The sequence below is a fragment of the Convolutriloba macropyga genome, chromosome 7 (assembly GCF_964194025.1).
Source record: "Convolutriloba macropyga chromosome 7, txConMacr16.3, whole genome shotgun sequence".
In the NCBI taxonomy this organism is placed as follows: Eukaryota; Metazoa; Xenacoelomorpha; order Acoela; family Convolutidae; genus Convolutriloba; species Convolutriloba macropyga.
In genome coordinates, this window is record NC_134474.1 from 31,467,735 (window position 1) to 31,486,752 (window position 19,018).

Below are 19,018 nucleotides of genomic sequence, written 5' to 3' on the forward strand. Positions count from 1 at the left end.
CGTACATCAATGTACTTTTTTTACTTGATGTAGTTTATCTTGATGTATTGTAATACCTGATGTACTTTATTGTAGGTCCTATCGAAGTCAAGAGACAGTGTCCCGAGATACACTATTGTGAAGTTTTCGACCTCTGAGTGATTGTGATTGTACTTCGATTATATTGAATCAGAATAGACCAATATTTGTAATACTGTTGACAATTTTTCTTGAAATCCACATTCATTGTGAAACCAAAGACGAAGTGCTAGAATTATTCTGAAAATCAAGCACTCGAGGGCCGTTGATACACTGCAGACTAATCTGATTGGTCAAAACGTTGCGGTGTCTGATTCAATCTGCCCATTTCGATATTAAAAAATCAAATTCCAAATGATTTCAAGTCTTCATAAGTGACTTATTTTGTTTCCCTGTCCAAATTCATTTTTTGGAAAATTGGACAGTTCAAGATAAACCCTCTGCTTCAGTTTTTCAGCCAATTTCTTCATCAAGTGACAACTTTGGCTGGTCATCTATGGCGGAAGAGTTAATTTGTGTTGATAATTTAGTATTTTGATGAGTTATGAGGCTGAAAAAACATTTCTATTAATTTGTAAATAAGGAAATTGTCTTTAAAATGCAATAAGCGCAAATTTTGCTGTAGAAAATTGTTTTTTTTTTGCCATAATTGGTACCAATGTCCATCATTATAATCTGATCGGTTTTATTTGCCCAGTTGTTCTAATTGCAGATTAATTTGTTTCCCAACATACAAGAAGGCATTTGTTCCAGTGACTTTCCACTAATGTAGTTTCACTTAATCTTAGGAAACATATCACCACAAATAAACAAGCCCTGGCAGCTTGTGATCACTGATGTTATTAGCTGAATTACTGTTTCCTAAAGCAAGGTTTCCTATCTTTGCTGAAAACATATGTGATCAATACAACAAAGTGTTGTAAACAGAGCATATGAGAGATGGTTGTGGTTTTGTTTGTGCTCTCATCACTAAACAAACTCCAAGATCTAGATCAAGGGCAGTTTTATTCAGCATTTGACTCGATCGATTTGCTCACAGTACACCACCATGTTTTTTTTCATGCTCACATGGTAGTCGGTCATTGCAACATATTGAGTTTGCTGACAAAAATACCAAATAATTTTGAGCGTTGCTGGTTAGTCAGGTTTATCTGAAGCATGAAAGGTTATCCCGATACGTTTTTCAGCTGGTAGAACAAACCATCGAGACAGTGGTAAGGCAAGGCGCCCAAGTACCGCAGCTTCAGTTTTGTCTAAAGTTTTCGGAGAAATGAGGCAAAGGCGCCACTTGATCGGAATAATGAGAATCCATACTAATCGGAATAGTTTTTGATTTAGTATTTCGGCTACTAATTAGTATTTCCATAATTACTTGTCCATATTGCTCCTGCCATTCAAATAGTGGTTTTAAAGTCACATGAATTTTCCACCGCTATCAAAAGGTCTTCATTCCCATTACCAGAAATATGTGATGTATTTTATTGAAGGTCTTATCGAATTCCAGATACAATATCCCGAGATACAATGTCGCAATAAAATGTCCACATTGCTCCCTTCAACTCATATAAGAGTTTCACAATCGCAGCAATTTCTTCACCACTATCAACAGGTCTACAATTCTATTACCACCAAAACCCGAGGTACCTTATCGAAGGTTTTACCGATGTCGAGATACAATATTGTGAGATTTTCGACCTTGGAGTGATTGTACTTCGGGAATATTGAATCAGAAAAGACCAACATTTGTATCCTTGTTGACATGTTTTACGAAACCCACATTCATTGTGAAAGCATAGACGAAGTGCTAGAAATGTTCTGAACATCAAGCGCTCGAGGGCCGTAGATACACAACAGACTAATCTGATTGGTCAAAACGTTGCGGTGTCTGATTCAATATGCCCATGTCGATATTGAAAAAACCCATTTCCAATGGATTTAAAATCTTCATAAGTGACCTATTTTATTTCCCGGTCTAAATTTTTTTTTAGAATTTTGGACAGTTCAAGATAAATCCTCTGCTTCAGTTTTGCAGCCAATTTCTTCATCAAGTGATAACTTTGGCTGGTCATCTATGGCGGAAGAATTAATTTGTGTTGATCATTTAGTAATTTGATGAGGTATAAGGCTGAAAAAACATTTCTATTAATTTATAAATAAAGAAATTGACTTTAAAAAGCAGTAAGCGCAAAATTTGCTGTTGAAAACTTTTTTTTGCAATAATTGGTACCAATGTCCATCATTATAATCTGGTTGGTTTTATTTGCCCAGTAGTTGCAGATTAATTTGTTCCCCAACATACAAGATGTGGGGTTTTCGACCTTGGAGTGATTGTACTTCGGGTATTTTGAATCAGAATAGACTAACATTTTTATCACTGTTGACATTTTTTTTGAAACCCACATTCATTGTGAACCAAAGGATGAAGTGCTAGAAATATTTTGAACATCAAGCGCTCGAGGGCTGTTGATACGCAGCAGACTAAGGTGATTGTTCAAAAAGTTGTTGGGTCTGATTCAATACGCCCATGTCGACATTGAAAAATTCCAGTTCCAAAGTTTTTCATGTCTTCATAAGTGGCTATTTTTTCCCGGTCGAACTTCTAATTTTTTTTTTAGAAATTTGGAGTGGACAAACCAGGATAAACGCTCTGCTTCAACTTTGCAACAATTTTCTTCATCAGTTTATAAATTTAGCTGGTGCTCCATTGCAGTAGAGTTCACCTGTGTTGATAATTTAAGAATTTGATGAGTGCTAAGGCTGAAAATACATTTCTAATAACTTATAAATTAGGAAACTGATATTAAAAAGCAATAGGAGCAAAGTTTGCTGTAGAAACTTTTTTTTGCAATAATTGATACCAATGTCCATTATAATAATCTGGTCAGTAAATTAGCCCAGGTGTCATCTAATTGCAGATTAAATTGCTCTCAAACAAACAAGAAGGCATTTGTTCCAATCACATTCCACTCATGTAGTTTTACTCAGTTTTAGGAAACTTGTCACCACAAATGAATATGCCCCGGCAGCTTGCGCTTGCTTACGTTTTTGCATGAAATTGATACTTCCGAAAGAACAAGGGCAACCAAGATCTAAAACAAGGGCAACTTATTTGTGCATTTGACTCAATTGATTTGCTATCAGTACCACCATGTTTCTTTTTTTGCTCACATGGTAGTCTGTCAATGTAATATACTGAGTATTATAACAGGAGGAGCAAATAGTTTCGCACATCACTGTGTTGCCAGGTTTGTCTGAGGCCTGAAACATTATCCCAATACGCTTTTCATGTGGTAAAACAAACAATCGAGACTGTGGTAAGATCACGCGCCCAATTACTACAGCTTTAGTTTTGTCTAAAAAGTCCAAAGAAATGAGGCAAAGATGTCCCCTAATCGGCATAATAGGACTCAATACTTATCGGAATAGTTTTTGAAATGTAGTCTTGAAATAACTTCACCTGTTTCGGAAAAATGAACCAAATGACTTTTGTTAGTGCGAAGCTCAGTAGCAATTCATTATACGGTATTTGAAAAAAACCTCTTATAAACTAAATTTGAAAAAAAAATCATGGCGTTGATTCAAGTTGACACACTTTAACGTTTTTCAGACGTTGTTTTGAATCAAATACACGCATTAGCGGAATTTTTGCGTCACCCACATACTGATGCCTAATAACGTTAGCGTAGAGGAGAAAATTAGGTACTTTCCCGCTCATAGATAAACAGGGAATTCTCCAAAACACGCGTTTGACTCATCACTTTTCGTTATCTTATTTGATGTAACTGTACACATTTTGTAACAAATGTGAGTACCAGGTCCAACTGGGATTCCAAAAAAGCTAACACTGCTGACTATTTACCAAAAATTATTTCGTACTTCTCAGTTTCGCAGCAGAGTTTGATAGTCTTGCAGAGACAAGATGTAGTCAATATTAGAAGAAGGGTTTGTACAGAGCATAAATGAAATGACTGTGGTCTTCTTCATACACACATCACTCAAAAAAATCTGAGATTTAGATCGTGTGAGATTTTGTATTTCCCAGTCTTCCTGATTTCGGGCATTCCAACTCTTTGCTTGATAGTCCCCAGAGTTTGAACAACTTCAAGTCTTGGAATACTCTTTTTTTTTATTGAAAACCCGAGAATTGACAATGGACAGAGACGAAATTCTATGCAAGTCTTCGTATCCCTTGAGAATATATGCTATCAAATCTCCATTCGCGACATGCTCAATTGTTCTCAGATTTATTTTTTTAGTATGAGCTACCCTCCACTTGCCAAAGAGCTGAATTTTATAGTAGCAAAGATTACGAAAACAATCCAGAATGTTTGATCAAATTATTTCCTAAGAAGCTGAAGAAATAATCTAGACTGCTTACTCATTGTTAAAACGGTTTCTTCCCATTTTGCTTTCCTTTCACGAACATGCTGCAATTCTTACTGATAAAACACTCCTTCTATATTTTTGTTGTTAGCATTAAGAGGGAATATGAAGGTTGAAACAAAGTCTGCATATCTATTACTCTAGTCAACTTTATCTGTTAGCAGTTAACTTTGTCAGTGAACAATTGTTCGTTGCTCTTTCTGAAAATTTTATGTTTTTGACAAATCCGACAAAATCTGTAACAAAGGAGCTAAGTTTTTGAAAAACAGTTGTCTCAGCGCTGAAGGACAAAAACTGCAGTGATTTTTTGTAACCTTGATTGATGAAAGCTTAGTTACCCGGTTAACAGGTGAGTTTATTGGTTTCACAAATTCGTCTAAATTTTTATTGTAGGAATAAATCCATTTTTTTCAAGGTACCTATGGTTTACGCTTTGCACTGAACAAAAGTCATATGTTGATCCATCAACAACCCTCAGTTCTTCCGGTCATATATATTCGATTATTTTTTTGACTTCATCAGCTAATTTTGATGCATATTTTGTTTTCGTTGAGTCTAATCTAAGGTATTGATTGTGATACTATCAATTGCTACCAAAAAGTACCTAAATTGGCGATTTTTTTTCGCAATGTTGTTAACATGTGCTTAACGCATTTACAAAGTTTGTTGATACTTTTGACAACCACTTTCGGTAAGGGAAATTGCATTCAAAACCAAGCGGTATTTTGTGAGGGACGTCTTGGTATCTAAAAGAGAATTTGGTTTTGCTAATGACAATTTGCCGTGTGTTTGGAATTTAGCTTGCTGCATTTTTTAATCATAAGAAGTATATAGTGATATGCTGACATAAAATTTATATGATAATGAAGTCCGACAAAAGTTTAGTTTGACCAATGGTTAATGATCAGCCGCAAACCCAACGCCTTTACACTTCAAAGCTGCATCTGATAAATTTGCGGGGTTCCACTACTAACATTAATTTTGTCAGATGTTTTCGTAATTACTTGTCGATTTTACTCCCTTCCACTCAAATAGGAGTTTCGCGGTCGCGAGGATTTTGCACAGCTATCAAAAAGTCTAAATTTCTATTTCCAGAACTCCAAAACTTGAGGTGTTTTTTTTATCGATTTTCTTAAAGAGATACAATATGGTGAGCTTTTTGACCTTGGAGTGATTGAACTTCTGGTATATTGAATCAGAGTAGACCGACATCTGTATCACTGATGACACTTTTTTCGGAAACTAAATTTATGTTTGTGAAAACAGTGACGACGTGTTAAAAAAATGTTGAAGATCAAGCGCAGTTGATACACATCCGACTAAGCTGATTTGTCAATAAATTGAGGTGTCTGATTCAATATGTCCATTTCGACATTAATGTGTCCATCGAATTCCAAAGTTTATCAAGCCTTCATAAGTGGTTTCTTTTATTTCCCTGTCCATTTCCTGTTTTACAATTTTAGATAGTTTGGGCTGAAGATACATTTGTACTATTTCTTGAGTGAGGGTGTCGACATTGAAAAAGCAGTAGGCGCAAAGTTTGCTGTGGATCGTGTACCATTTACAACGATTGTTATCATGTCCTTTTTGATAATCTGGTCATTGTTGCTGGCCCAGTTGACGTCTAATTGCAGATTTGATTATGTCCCGGGCCAAGGTTTCACCCTTATTCCACCCCTAATTAGCTGGGATAAGAGTGTAATGCAAATTCAACTCCTATTTATCGGGGAAAAGTGTAAGAGTGTAATATTAAAAAAAGACAATGTATTTCACTCTTTTCTCAATCTTTTTACACTCTCTGCAAAGAGTGTAGTTTGGAGTGGACTGATAAAAATTTTACACTATTATAGAATTACCATTATAATCAAAATGAAACATTGAATATTGTAGGAGTTGGCGCAATGGTTAATGCAGAAAGCGAAAGAAACATCTTGGAAACAGATTAAGGTCGGGGGATCGACGCTCACTACCTTATTCCACTTTTTTAAATTACACTCTTGTAATTACACTCTTCCAACGTTAATTAAGCGGAGAAATAGGGGTTTATTTTTTTTAATTTTTACACTCTGGACACTCTTTTCCCCGTTATTTTTGGGGGAAATCCTCGACCCGGGTTCCCAAAAAATGAACAGGGAAAGCATTTGATCGGGTCGGGTTCTACTCATGTTGTTCCAGTCAATTTTGGGAATCGTCGCCACAAATGAACATTTCCTGGCAGCTTTAGAGTGTTTTATTAGTTCTGAACGCAGATTTTCTTAGTTTTGCAGAGAAAAAACGGAGTCAATATCAGACGGAGGTTTAAACAGAGCATAAGAGAAATGGCTGTGGTCTTCTTTATAGACTCATCACTCACAAAACTCTGAGATTTAGATCGTGTGAAATTTTCTATTTCCCAGTACTCTTGATTTCTCGAAACGGAACATGGGGCAGTCCAACTATATGCTTGATATACCCAGAACTTGATTATTGTTGTCAAAATTTCCTGTCTTGAAGGTTTTTTTTCCTTGAAAGGCCGAGAATTGACCTCAGCTTCAGACCTAAATTTTTGGGAGTCTTCGTATCACTTAGGAACATTTGCTCCCAAATCTCCATTAATATGCTCAATTTTGGTCGGAGAAACTATTTCACTAAAAGCTACCCTCCCAACGCCAAAAAGTCTAATTTCATTTTTGCAAAAATATCGAAAAGAAGTCGGATTGTTTGACACATATATATTCATAGAAGCTGACGAAATAATATGTACTGTGATATCATCGTCAAAAACGGTTTCTACTCATCTCAATTTCTAATTTCCGTTCACGAACCATGTGCAAATCTGATTAATACAATTTTCCTACGATTTGTTCGTTGTTCGCTTCAATGAGGGAGAATATAGGTAGAAACAAAGTCTGAACATCTATTATTTTAGCCAATTTCATCTGTTTAAGTTCGGCAATGAATTACTTTGTTGCTCCCTCAGTAAATTTCTGTACAATTCTGACAAAAATTTGAACAAAGAAGCTAGATCTTTTGTTAGAAGATTTAGAGAGAACAACATAATGCCAATTCTGCAGAAGATAAGCTTCACACAGCTTGACAAGACACTCTATTTTTTTAACGTATACTCCGCTAGAGAAAAAAAGCATCGAGGAACAAGAAAGAACGTGAGGTCGGGTTGTAAGAGATACTAAATCTCAAGAGCTTAAGACCTGTTGGCGTAAAAAGCGATCACAATAGGCTGCAACTAAGAGATTCTGGTTCGAATCAAGTGCTGGTCCATTTTTACAGTAGTTGCACTTGAATAGACCCCGTAACGGGTCATGGTCCCAGACCCTAGCCTATGAGCTTAACTGCAAAATGGAGACAGGATAGTTAGAAACTGTGAAAGAGATGATGCGCAATATAAGGGGGAGTGATAGAAGGTTGAAAGAAAACAACCTATTGTAAATTGTGCATAAGATAAGCTTGGCACAGCTTGACAAGAAGCTCGACTTGTTCAACGTGCTAGGGAAAAAAGCATCGGGGAACAAGAAAGAAGGTGAGGTCGGGTTATAAAAGATAATAAAGTACGAGAACTTAAAACCAGTTGGCGTACAAGGGTAGCACAATTGGCTGCATTTAAGAGATTCTCGTTCGAATCCAGTGCTGGTCCATTTTCACAGTAGTTGCACTTGAATTGACCGCCACAACGGGTCATGGCCCCAGACCGTAGCCTATGAGCATAACTGCAAAAAGGAGACAAGATAGTTAGCAACATTGAAAGAGATGATGCGCAATATAAGGGGGAGTGTTAAAAGCTTGAAAGAGAACAACCTTTTGTAAATTGTGCATAAGATAAGCTTGGCCCAGCTTGACAAGAAGCTCTACGTTTTCAACGTATAGTCGGCTAGAGAAAAAAGCCTCGAGAAAACAAGAACGAACGTGAGATTGATTTATAAGAGATACTCTAGTTCGAGAGCTTAAGACCAGTTAGTCTAAGTGCGTAGCTCACTAGTCTTGCAACTAAGAGATGATGATTCGAATCAAGTGCTAGTCCGTTCCCACAGTAGTTGCACTACGATAGACGTCGTATTAGGTCTTGGTCCCAGACCCTAGTCTATGAGCTTAATTGTAAAAAAGAGACAAGACAGTTAGAAACTGAGAAAGAGATGATGCGCAATATAAGGGGGATTGTTTGAAGGTTGAGAGAAATCAAGCTAATGTAAATTTTGAGATCAGCTTGACACAGCTTGACATGAAGCTCTGCGTTTTTAACGTATATTTGTCTCTAGAAGTTCAGCCTAGAGGAATAAGAAAGAACGTCAGAACGGGTAGTAAGTTATACCCAAGTTGGAGTGGTTAAAACCAATTGGTGATGGGCAGCACACTATGTTTGCAACAAAGAGATGCGATTCCAATTCCAGTACCGATCTAATTTCACAGGAGTTGCACTTGAGTCGACCTTCTAAAGAGTTAAGTTCCCCGACCCTAGTCTCGGAGCTGAACTGCATAGAGAGCAAGAAAAGTAGAATCTGTGAAAGGGATGATGCGCATTTTAAAGGGGAGCGTTTGTTGCTAATGCTCAAGAAACCCAACGGAACCGAATTATCCCTGCTGGATTCTCGAGTTTTTGGCTGGCCTGGCTCTTGACTGGGTTCGATTGACTATTAATTTCGTCAAAACTATTAGTCGCTTGGACGTAATAAATGACTGTAACTTCAAATCCGATAGAAGTTAAGATAATCCTTCGCGATAATCTATGTTCAATTTCGTGCTGAAGTTTGTATGTCTTCAGCCAGTGTTAGTACTGTTGCCCAATTTGTTTTGAGACAACTCAACTAACTCAGATCTCTGAAGATAGATCCAGCAAAATTTAGCAAAGATGGCTAAAAGTGTTGAAGAAACAGTATTAAATCTAATTTGAGAGCCAACTGCTCTTTCTAACAAATTCGAATGGTTCCAAATAAAACATGATATAACTATTTGAACAATTGGGTTGAGGTAAATAATAAACTGAATGTCATTTATCACATCGTTGCTACTTGTTTCTGATTGCTTAGTCAATTAAAGTGGTTTAGGTCATTGTTTACATAGTAATTGTCAAGCTACTGCAGTATATGCTCTTTGACATAAGCACTGGTGGTTATTTCTTAGCTCTAAATGCCATAAATGTTAGATTTTTGACCTTTAATGATCACTTAAGGTATCAAAAAATGAATAATGTTAAAAATTTAACAATTAATGACAAAATATCAAAAAATGCCAATTGTGCACAATATAAATGCTAAAAGCCACACTAGTGGGTTTGATGCCGTAACATTCGTTGGGTCCATGGTTAGCTTAAAAGTTACCATAACCGCATGCTTTAACGTTCGCCTCAGGTTTTTCTTGCTAAAATGGGGGGGTTACAAATTTTTGTCCGCACGCGTAAAATTTTTGAGTTTTGACTAAATAAACTTTTTTCTGTTTGAAAAGTTATTTCATGCTGTCTGATTGCATTTGTAGCTGATTTGAATTGGTGCCAACCCCGCCGGATCTGTTTTTGATCTCAGAAACAAAATAGTAAAATACAGGCGCTAACATCACGACTGGCTGGTTCAACTCTTAATGTGCCAATTTCACTCTCTTTGATCGCATAAAACCATGGTTGCCAAAGACGATTCCAATGACTCGTCCCAATTTGTTTTCACAGCGTTTCACAGAGTCATCCACTTGCCAAACAATTTCACCTTTCTTCTGGTTTCGCACATGTTCTTCTGATCACTTTGATCACCGGTTCAATTGGGGAAGGTTTTCGCGAGTCCATCTTTTCCAGAACATTTCGGCATTTGCTTGATCCGTTTCGAAAGATCTTCTCATATCACGGGTAGAGCTCAATAGGTGGTAACATTGTTGCATTCGCGTTCTCTCGTCCTATTAAAAAATAGTTAGGGGTGAGGGTTGACAGGTCTTCAGGTCTGTAGGGCTCTTGCGTTGTAATCGTGATTCTCTGCTACTTGTGATCTATTTCGAAACACTCGGGGAGCTTTAGTAATGGACAAATCGAAACAAAATTTGTTCTGCCTGGTGGATCTGGTCTGCTTTGAGAGATCTGTTTTGCTTTGTTCTGAGCTTCATGCGTTAGTCAATTAAGTGCCTAATTTGGTTAAAGCTACTGTATCTCCTCCAGTAGAATAGTTGTTCTAGTTTAGTTTCTGTGGCTACACTACTGTAGCTTGCTCAGTTTCAATTTCGTTCACTTGGCACCACGGTTTAGGCCAATTTTCTTCATCTGAATGGAGCTAAGCAGGCTCGTTTGATCACCCGGACTTGAGGCATTCGATGGTTTTTCTCTGGTGTCGTCATCTGCAGTGTTTTCAAGGCCCTTGACATGTCTTCCATGACCCACAGAAGAGCTCTCCATTACTTCTGCTGCACTGTTGTTTGTTGTGAGCTGACAATAAAAACTGTAAAATTGTAGATCAGTCTGTCCAATGATAGATTTTGTCAATTTTTACATCTCACATCTTTCTATCTCAATATCTGCAACTGAGACGAACTCCGTAGACTGAGTGCAGCTTGCATTTCTAACGTCGGGATCCTCGTGTATCTGATGGTTGCTACGCGGTTCTTTTCTTGCTCAAAAATTAGTTCTAATGTTGCCTAGTCTTCCAGATGCGCCACGATGCTCATTGTTTCTTCTGACGCTTCTGCGAAAAAATGGAGTCTCAAGTCTGTACATCCGTTCTTGAAATAAAACGATTTATCAACGTAGTCCTAATTTCTCCCAATTCAGTGCTTCAATCACTGGCTAAATTTGAGTGTTCCGCTGACAATTATTTGTCCAATGCTTGTCCCATTGCTGCCCAAATATTTTCGAGTAGAAATGGCATCCCTATCATGAAGGCTTAAGATATCCCAAGCGGGCCGACAAATCTTGAGACAAAAGATAGGACTATTCTCTGAGTTAATTTGGCTGGGAGTTCTTGCCCAGTTCCACGACAAACGATGAGACTGTCCGTTTCTACAATCCAGTTTAGTCCAATTATTCAGGATGACTGTGGTTCGGCCCCCAAACATTCACAATTTTTGCTGAAATGTCTGGCTCTCGGATCTGTGACTTGATCCATTCTTTCTTCGTCACTTCTTATCCATTTCGTCAGATTCAACTAACCTTTGCTGAGGAGGTTTTCAAATTTTTGGCAGATTTTGGTTGCTTCTTGAGGTGTTCTGACTGACTTTAGAAGGTTGTCAATAAAGAAATATTGCTGGAAATTTTGAGAAGAGCTTCGTCACCTTCTCGTTATTTTTTGCCACTTAATGCAGGGCGTAATTTGTACAATTGGGTGAGCTCTTTGCACAAAAAACTTGTTGTGTATGGTCGTAGACTTCTATACTCTGCTCCTGATCTTTACGCTAGAGAAATTGTACGCATCGGCTGTCATCGCTTGGGACGGCAACCTGATGAAAGACTACTTTTATGTCAGCTGAAAGCGCTATTTGCCGTTCTCGGAAGTGAAAATAATTCCTATCATACTCTGCAACAGGTCTGGTCCAGATAGAAGTTTGTCGTTGAGAGCTAACTACACCTTCATTTTTTGCTGCTGCGTTGCATACTCGTCTGACTTTTTCAGGTTTATGACAGTAAACAACAAGATGAAGTGGCAAATACCATTAAGGCTTATGTTTGGTTTCATTCAGTTCATCTTGTTCATATTTGCGAACATAACCAGCTTTCAATTCAGTGTCAATATTTTCCTTATAACGCTTTTGTAATGCATCGTCTTTATGTGATCGTCGTCGTAGAGACTTGTGTTGCCCATCGCAGAATGCAAATTAGTTGGTCACTTCACATCATCGTCTCGCCACAGAAGTCCAACTTCGTATCTTTCACAGTTGAATCGAATTGCTTGTTCCAGTGTTTTGATTGCTCCCCGTTCGTCTTTCGTTTGACCGGTTACATCACAATTTGAGGCGCAGGATTAAATGTCCCACCAATTACCCATCTGCCATGCTAACTTCTCCTCTGATGCTCAAATTGCTTTTATAGCAAGAGCTTCTGCCTGCTTTGCTGGTAGTGGACCAATTAATGCCCATCCTATTTTCAAATTCACTACCTACGGAGAAATTTTATTGTCTGATTTCTTGAATTCTACGGGATGTTGAATGTCATAACCTACATATAGATTGTAGCTCTGACTTAAAATTTCCTCAAATGAGCGCAGCGGTCTTTCAACCCTTGCAGATATACAATCTGGTCACACAACTTCGGATTTTTATAAATATAAAATTGCACTGTTCTAAATTCCGAGATTTCTTGTGTGCTGAAACCACTATCAGTACTCTTTCTTGACAGCTTGTGATCCGTGGCTTCCTGTTACGGACAAGGACGCTTTATGGCCTGCAGTTGTACTGTAGATACAATTATCAACGAATGAAATTGAGAATACTATGTCAAACATTGCCAGCGCGCTAAGGCTTAGATCACCATCCACTAGTTTAATGCGCACAGCAGGGAGTCCTCCTTGTGTGATGTTAATTGCTACTACTGTCGTAGCATCTAATACACCTCTGTAGCCTCCTTCTTGGAGAAGTCGCTTTGCAAAAGTTATTTCGCCGTTCACAATTGGGCACACTGCAAGTTCTACTTTTTGCAATCCTTTGACCGATGGCTAGGTCTCAAGCAATTGAAACACAATCTGAACTTCTGCACAATTTGTCGTCGCTGGTTCGGTTTCATTGATCTAAGTTTCTTGCAACTCCAGATAGCGTGCTGTCTATCTCTAAATGGGCATTCTGAATTCTCTGGTTTTAGCAAAATCTTCAGCGTTGAATGCGAAAGTATGGTTTTTTGGTTTTTTGCGGCTTTGAATTTTGAAGTGTGTCTATTCTAACAAGAATTGTATGAAAGTTGTTGATTCTACCCAATTTTTTTTTAATTAAAATCAAGTTTATTACTAGTAGTCGATGATCCTGTAGGTGTCGTAGCCACTGCTCTTCGAGCCCAGTCGAATGTTTTCATGATGCCTGAAATCCGAGCCGAGTCAAGACATTAACTGGGTTTGTGACTACGTTTGCAAAACGAACAACGCCATTGGAGTCGTCGTGTGTAACTGGAGGATGACTTTATATCTTTGGACTCGACAATCACTCTTGGTCCGCCAAACTTTTAGCAGTGAATGTCACAGGCTTGATATTTTGCCTGTGAGTTGAAACACAATCCAAAAATTGTCGCTTTTGCCTAACCAGTGAGGCTAAACGTCAGATACTGCATCCTCTCAGTATCACTTAGCCGCTTTTGATACACATTGACATCAAAGAGCTCTGCCCACTCGGGACAACCCAAGGGGTGTCCTGAAAACTCCATTAACTCGAGTTTTGTTAATCCTCTCGGATCACCACTTGGTTTTTAATTTATTTGCTCAACGTGTGCAGGAACTCTTTTGGAAATATATCCAAATATGAATCGCATAGTCTGGTTATTTGAAGAGTTCTTGATGGTCGGTACAGTCTTTTCCGCAATGAAGATAAAATATCGAGTTTTGCTTTTTTCATGGCGCTGAAATTATTATAAAGTTCTACGGTATGATTTAGTTTGACCTGAAATAAGTTTGCCTTTACTTACAAAGCTCAGCTCCCGCAACTTCGACTCATTTTTTTAGGTTGTCACCGTCGAACACCACCTAGAATATTTTCTACGGTCTTCTGGCCAAAATTTTTTTTTATATGATGTATCCCCATGCCGTACCCAAAGTTCCGCATTATCAATATCATTCAGGAAAGCCACAAAAAAAGCCTCCAAAAAACGAATGTTAACTCAACGGCAATCAGAAAAAAATATTTTTTTATTTGCATATAGCTACAATGAGTTTTCTAATAAACTGAGGCAATAATTGGTGAAAGAATGAGATAAAACTAATCTGTTATTGAATATTTTTTCAGTTTCTAATAATTTAATTTTATAAAATTATTAATATTTTTTGGCCCTGATATTTTTCGAAATATTCTGATGAGGATATCAAGAAATAACCATTGCAATCCTGATTCTTATGTTATAACTGTTGTTTTCTGCAAGAGTTTGTTGAGAGCCTATATGATATCCTTTACCTGCAGGAAACTTGCAATATCTTAGCAGATACCTGTCCGATTTTGTCCAGGCATGAATTTTTTGCGCTCAAAATCATTTTTCAATAAATAAAAATCCTTAAAAATAATGTTTCTATTTTTGTTTCTATTGTTCTCATGACCATTTGTGCTCTCTCTAGTGAATTTTAGATTTTAACTATAGTCGGAGGTTAGCTGTAGTTTTTTGTCGAGAAGTTCAGTAAAAGGTACGTTCCGATAAGGGCGCCAAAGATGCCTCTCAATATTTTTGTGTCAGCCTTCGAAAGATAATTGATCCTTGTTCAGCACTACCTGTTTATGCGAACAATTTACATATGTTGGCCTACTAGAGCTCATTCAGTTAAGAGTAATTTTATTTCAACTTGCTTGGGTCTACTTGCTCCGAAACCGCTTTGAAATTTCTTAAAAATAATAAAAAATAGTAAATTTTTTGACAAAAAGCAGCAAACTGCAGCTGTACTTTTGTTTTATATTGATCAATGCAAGTTACCAAATCTTACATAAAAAATCAACACTAATTCGCCATACCCATAATTTTTTCATTATTATAAACTGATTCATGTTATTTCATATGTGTGTTCAACCATTACATCAAAGACTCTCTAGGCAATGGTTGCCCAAAAATTATGTGACATTGACTGTTATGATCAGATAAGTGGACTTCGTTTACTGAAACAGAACTTCGTCTTAATAACCCTTTTAAGCAAACAATACTGCTTTCAAACTTCTCAGCCTTATCTCACTGTTTAGAGTTTAGTTAACATGTATTTTGCACATATTGTTTGCTTCACCATACAGACGCGATTGTTATCAAAACACCCCTGTATGGGAAATCATAAATTTTCGTGAGTATAGATACTCTACCGAACCATTTCATTATTCATTCTCTTGTCTTTCACTTCAGAAGTCAAATTCAAGTAACCGAGATTAAACTTAAAACAATTTGACAGATTTGAACACAATAAATGGCGCTAGATCAATTAGAGAGTTATGATCAATACAATCATCAATTGTTTGATCTGATAGACGAGATAGAACATTCTAAAGTCCTCGAAAAAATTCTGACAATCCCAAGCGTGGTCGCAGCCGGTGACCAGACATCTGGCAAAAGTAGTGTGCTGGGTAAACTGTCTGGAGTTCCTCTACCAACTGGTGATGGAACCGTTACTCTGTGCGCAACCCAATTGGCCTTGAGGAAAAGTACAAAGAAACTGATCCGCATGATGGATCCGGAGGTCAAAGACATCGCCGACATCTCAGAAATCTGCGCAGTTGTTCAAGCCACCCAACAAAGATTGATGCCTCAAAATGGAGGGTTCATTTTTGACGCAATGCCTCGAATTAGAATAGAGAACCCAGAAGCGCGGAACTTGACAGTTGTGGATTTGCCCGGAATCATCCACTCAGCGAACAAAACTCAAGATGAAGATGTTGTAGAGAACGTGAAAAACATGGTCGCTCGGCACATCGAGAGTAGGAGGACAATAATTTTATGCGTCATTGACTCCACACGTGACTTGGCGCTGAACAAAATCTTCAACTTGGTTAATAAAGTCGATCCCGAAGGGAACAGAACTATAGTGGTCTTCACGAAAATTGACAAATGTCTTCAGGACAAATCGAGGATTGACCACTTTCTGAGTCAGATCCAGTCACAAGATTACCACACGTTCAAGCATCACGTATTTGTCAACAGTTTGATGGATGACGATGAGGAGGCTGATTTTTTCAAGACTGTTTGTCAAAACTTTCAAATCGAATTTGCAAATTGCACTTACAAAAGTCTTTACTCTAAAGTTTGCGGCATGCTTCTCAAACCAGTTCTCAATGAATTCAGAACATCATGGAACCAGGTAGAGTTGTTCAGGAATAAACTGATTGAGGAAAGGAATCGTTTGCCCAGGAACTTGGCAGATCCTGAAGTGATGGCGAATGACAAACTGACTGAGTTCATCGATGTTAGCAGAGAAATTCTGAAAGGAAACTACAGCGGTCGAAGTCCGTCTAGTGACTTATTTTCAAAATATCGACAGTTTTTTCGGAGTTTCAAAACTGAGTATAGCCAAAAGATGCAAGAAGTTGCTCAGTCTGTTCACATGGACGATGTTGCGATTCGCTGGAGACACCAAGAAATGGTAAACTTTCACAACTGGGCCAATTTCAAGTGTTACGCTGTGCCCATTATAACGTCTTTCTTGAAACCGGCCATTAAATGCCATAATGCAATACGCAGCATTAATAAAGAAGCAATTATTGACATGGTCTGGGAGATTTTCTCCGGACAAGACGCCCACGCAAACTTCCTGATAGACAAAGTCAATGCTATCTTTGAGAGCCAAGAGCATGTTCTGAATGAGCGGTTACACCAAATATTTGAATATGAAAAGTATTTCTACACAGACGATGAACTGTATGAGAAATTGTTGGAAAAATATCCAAATGGATCTCTACCAAACGAATCGTCGGGGTCCGGATTGAACCCGGCTTCAGAACCAATGTCAACTCTTGTGGACTCTAAAAAGATCAAAAAAGTCTTCGGAAAGAAATCTAGAGCTCCTACCATGATGACCCTGACAAGAGGGGGAGACGAAGCAGAGACAATGTCGGTTGTTGAAGACAAGGCATCGCTAAACGAGGAACTGGAATACACTGATGCAGAAATGGGAAACTTCTACAATGGACTCGAAGCACATTACCAGACCACAAAGGACTCCAGGAAATTGTTTCCTTTAACACGCTTTGATTTTTTGCTCTCATTAGTCTGTGTAAACACAATGCGTTTAAACAGTGATAATCGCTTGCAAGCTCAGGTTAAGCTTCCAGGCTCAAGAGACCTGTGAGACCATTGTCCAGATTTTTCGCTCTGATCTAAACATCTTTATGGCTTCGTTCTCTGATCAGAGTCGGTGTTACAGACTTAAGATCAGAACGGTTTCCAGATTTTGTCGTTTCAGCGGTCGGTTCTCTAGCGTTATGATAAGACCATGCTTCAGATTTTGCTCTTTGATTAGAAAATTCCCCCAACTTTGGTCTCTTATCAGACCATTGTTCGAACATTTTTTGGTCGCACATTACCTCGGTGTGCAAACAAAGATGTTCTGAAACCTCAAACTGGGCTGCTCATTACAATTTAGTTTGAGGTCCCGCAGCACAGTGACCTCTGATCAGACTCAATCCCGAAGATTTGCAGACTTTCGAGAGTTCGAACGGAGATCTTGAGCCTGTAATTTTGAGCGCAGACTTTTTTGTGTACGCACTAGAAGAAGATGGTTTGATCAGAGGTGGTTGTGGTCCCTTGACCTCAACTTGATATATTCTTTCCAATTATAGTGAGAACATCAATTATAATTTGCTACACTCTTTGCACTAAAGGAAACAGTTCCCATTTCAGGCACAATGTGAACAAAAAGGTGACGTATTTCGTAGCCTTGAAGATAATGCAAGAGATGGCATTGGACCGGATATGCGTCGTAGTTCCCTCCCAAATTTTGCAGGCCATGAACGAAGAGGTCCAAAGACAGATCCAACTCATTGATCGCCATTGCCGCGAGTTCTGTCAACTACCGTGGGTGACTACCAAGGCACAGATACGAAGAGCTGAAATTGATAAACAAGAAGCTCTGATTAGAAAGTGGAGAGATGACTTCGTCCGTGTTGAGAAGCAAATAATAACTTCAGAAGTTCGAGTTACCGCCACAGTATTTCAGTGAGAAAAACTTATGTCATCATTATAATAGTATATTTATTTTGACATTTATTTTGTAAACAGCACTGTGCACTCAACACACCACTTTTATCAAAATAGTCATAAATACAAATTTAGCACAAACGCACAGACATGTTTAAATAATTGAATCAGCATTTGAACTTTTTTGAGATAGGTTGCTTTTTTACGTTGGATATTAAAAATTATTCAATTCATATTATCAAACAAGATGTCGAAGATTACCAAAAAAATGGCATTGACATTGCATCTCACATTTCATCATTTCACGGTGCTAAATTTTGAGAACAATCAACAAGTTTTTTTTCTATTACGTGACACCATTTCATGGCCTACTGGAATAGAGACATGTTGTGTGTGAATTGATTAATTGCTTTGCTCACAATTGTCATGAGTAAACTGGAAAATGAAATTTTTGCTCCACACCATAGTCTAAAAGAGCAAAAGTGGATTAACGTACTGTCTGCAAATAAAAAAATAGAGCCATTACGAGACCAACATGGAATTTGTCGAGAAATTTAACTAAATTTTGGTCACTATTCCAAGCAATAAAAAAATAATTTCCACAATAAGACCGAAATGAGGGAAAGCAGAATTATTGATTAGTTTCAGAAATGTCCCTCTGCACAGTAATTAGTTATTTTGAATTAAGACAACAATTAGCAGTTTGGCAATTACCCATATCAATGTTCAGAAGAACAGTTCCGTCGTGAAAATGGATCCTAAGTAATTAATAAAAAACTTTGGGGGAAAAAGTCACAGTCTAATTTGCGTTCATCCGTAAGTTTCTTGTGACAAAAAGCATGCCTATGACGTAATATGCATTTTTGA

The 19,018-nt window shown here is 37.9% G+C and overlaps 1 protein-coding gene across 1 annotated transcript; it reads left to right on the forward strand.

Moving 5' to 3' along the window:
• The first annotated feature begins 15,311 nt into the window (after positions 1–15,311).
• Positions 15,312–18,292, forward strand: LOC142342209 (interferon-induced GTP-binding protein Mx-like). Its single transcript, XM_075393457.1, has 2 exons — positions 15,312–17,185; positions 17,855–18,292. The coding sequence occupies exons 1-2, from the start codon at positions 15,429–15,431 to the stop codon at positions 18,171–18,173; spliced, it is 2,076 nt and encodes a 691-aa protein (XP_075249572.1). The 5' UTR covers positions 15,312–15,428; the 3' UTR covers positions 18,174–18,292.
• The last annotated feature ends 726 nt before the right edge of the window (positions 18,293–19,018 follow it).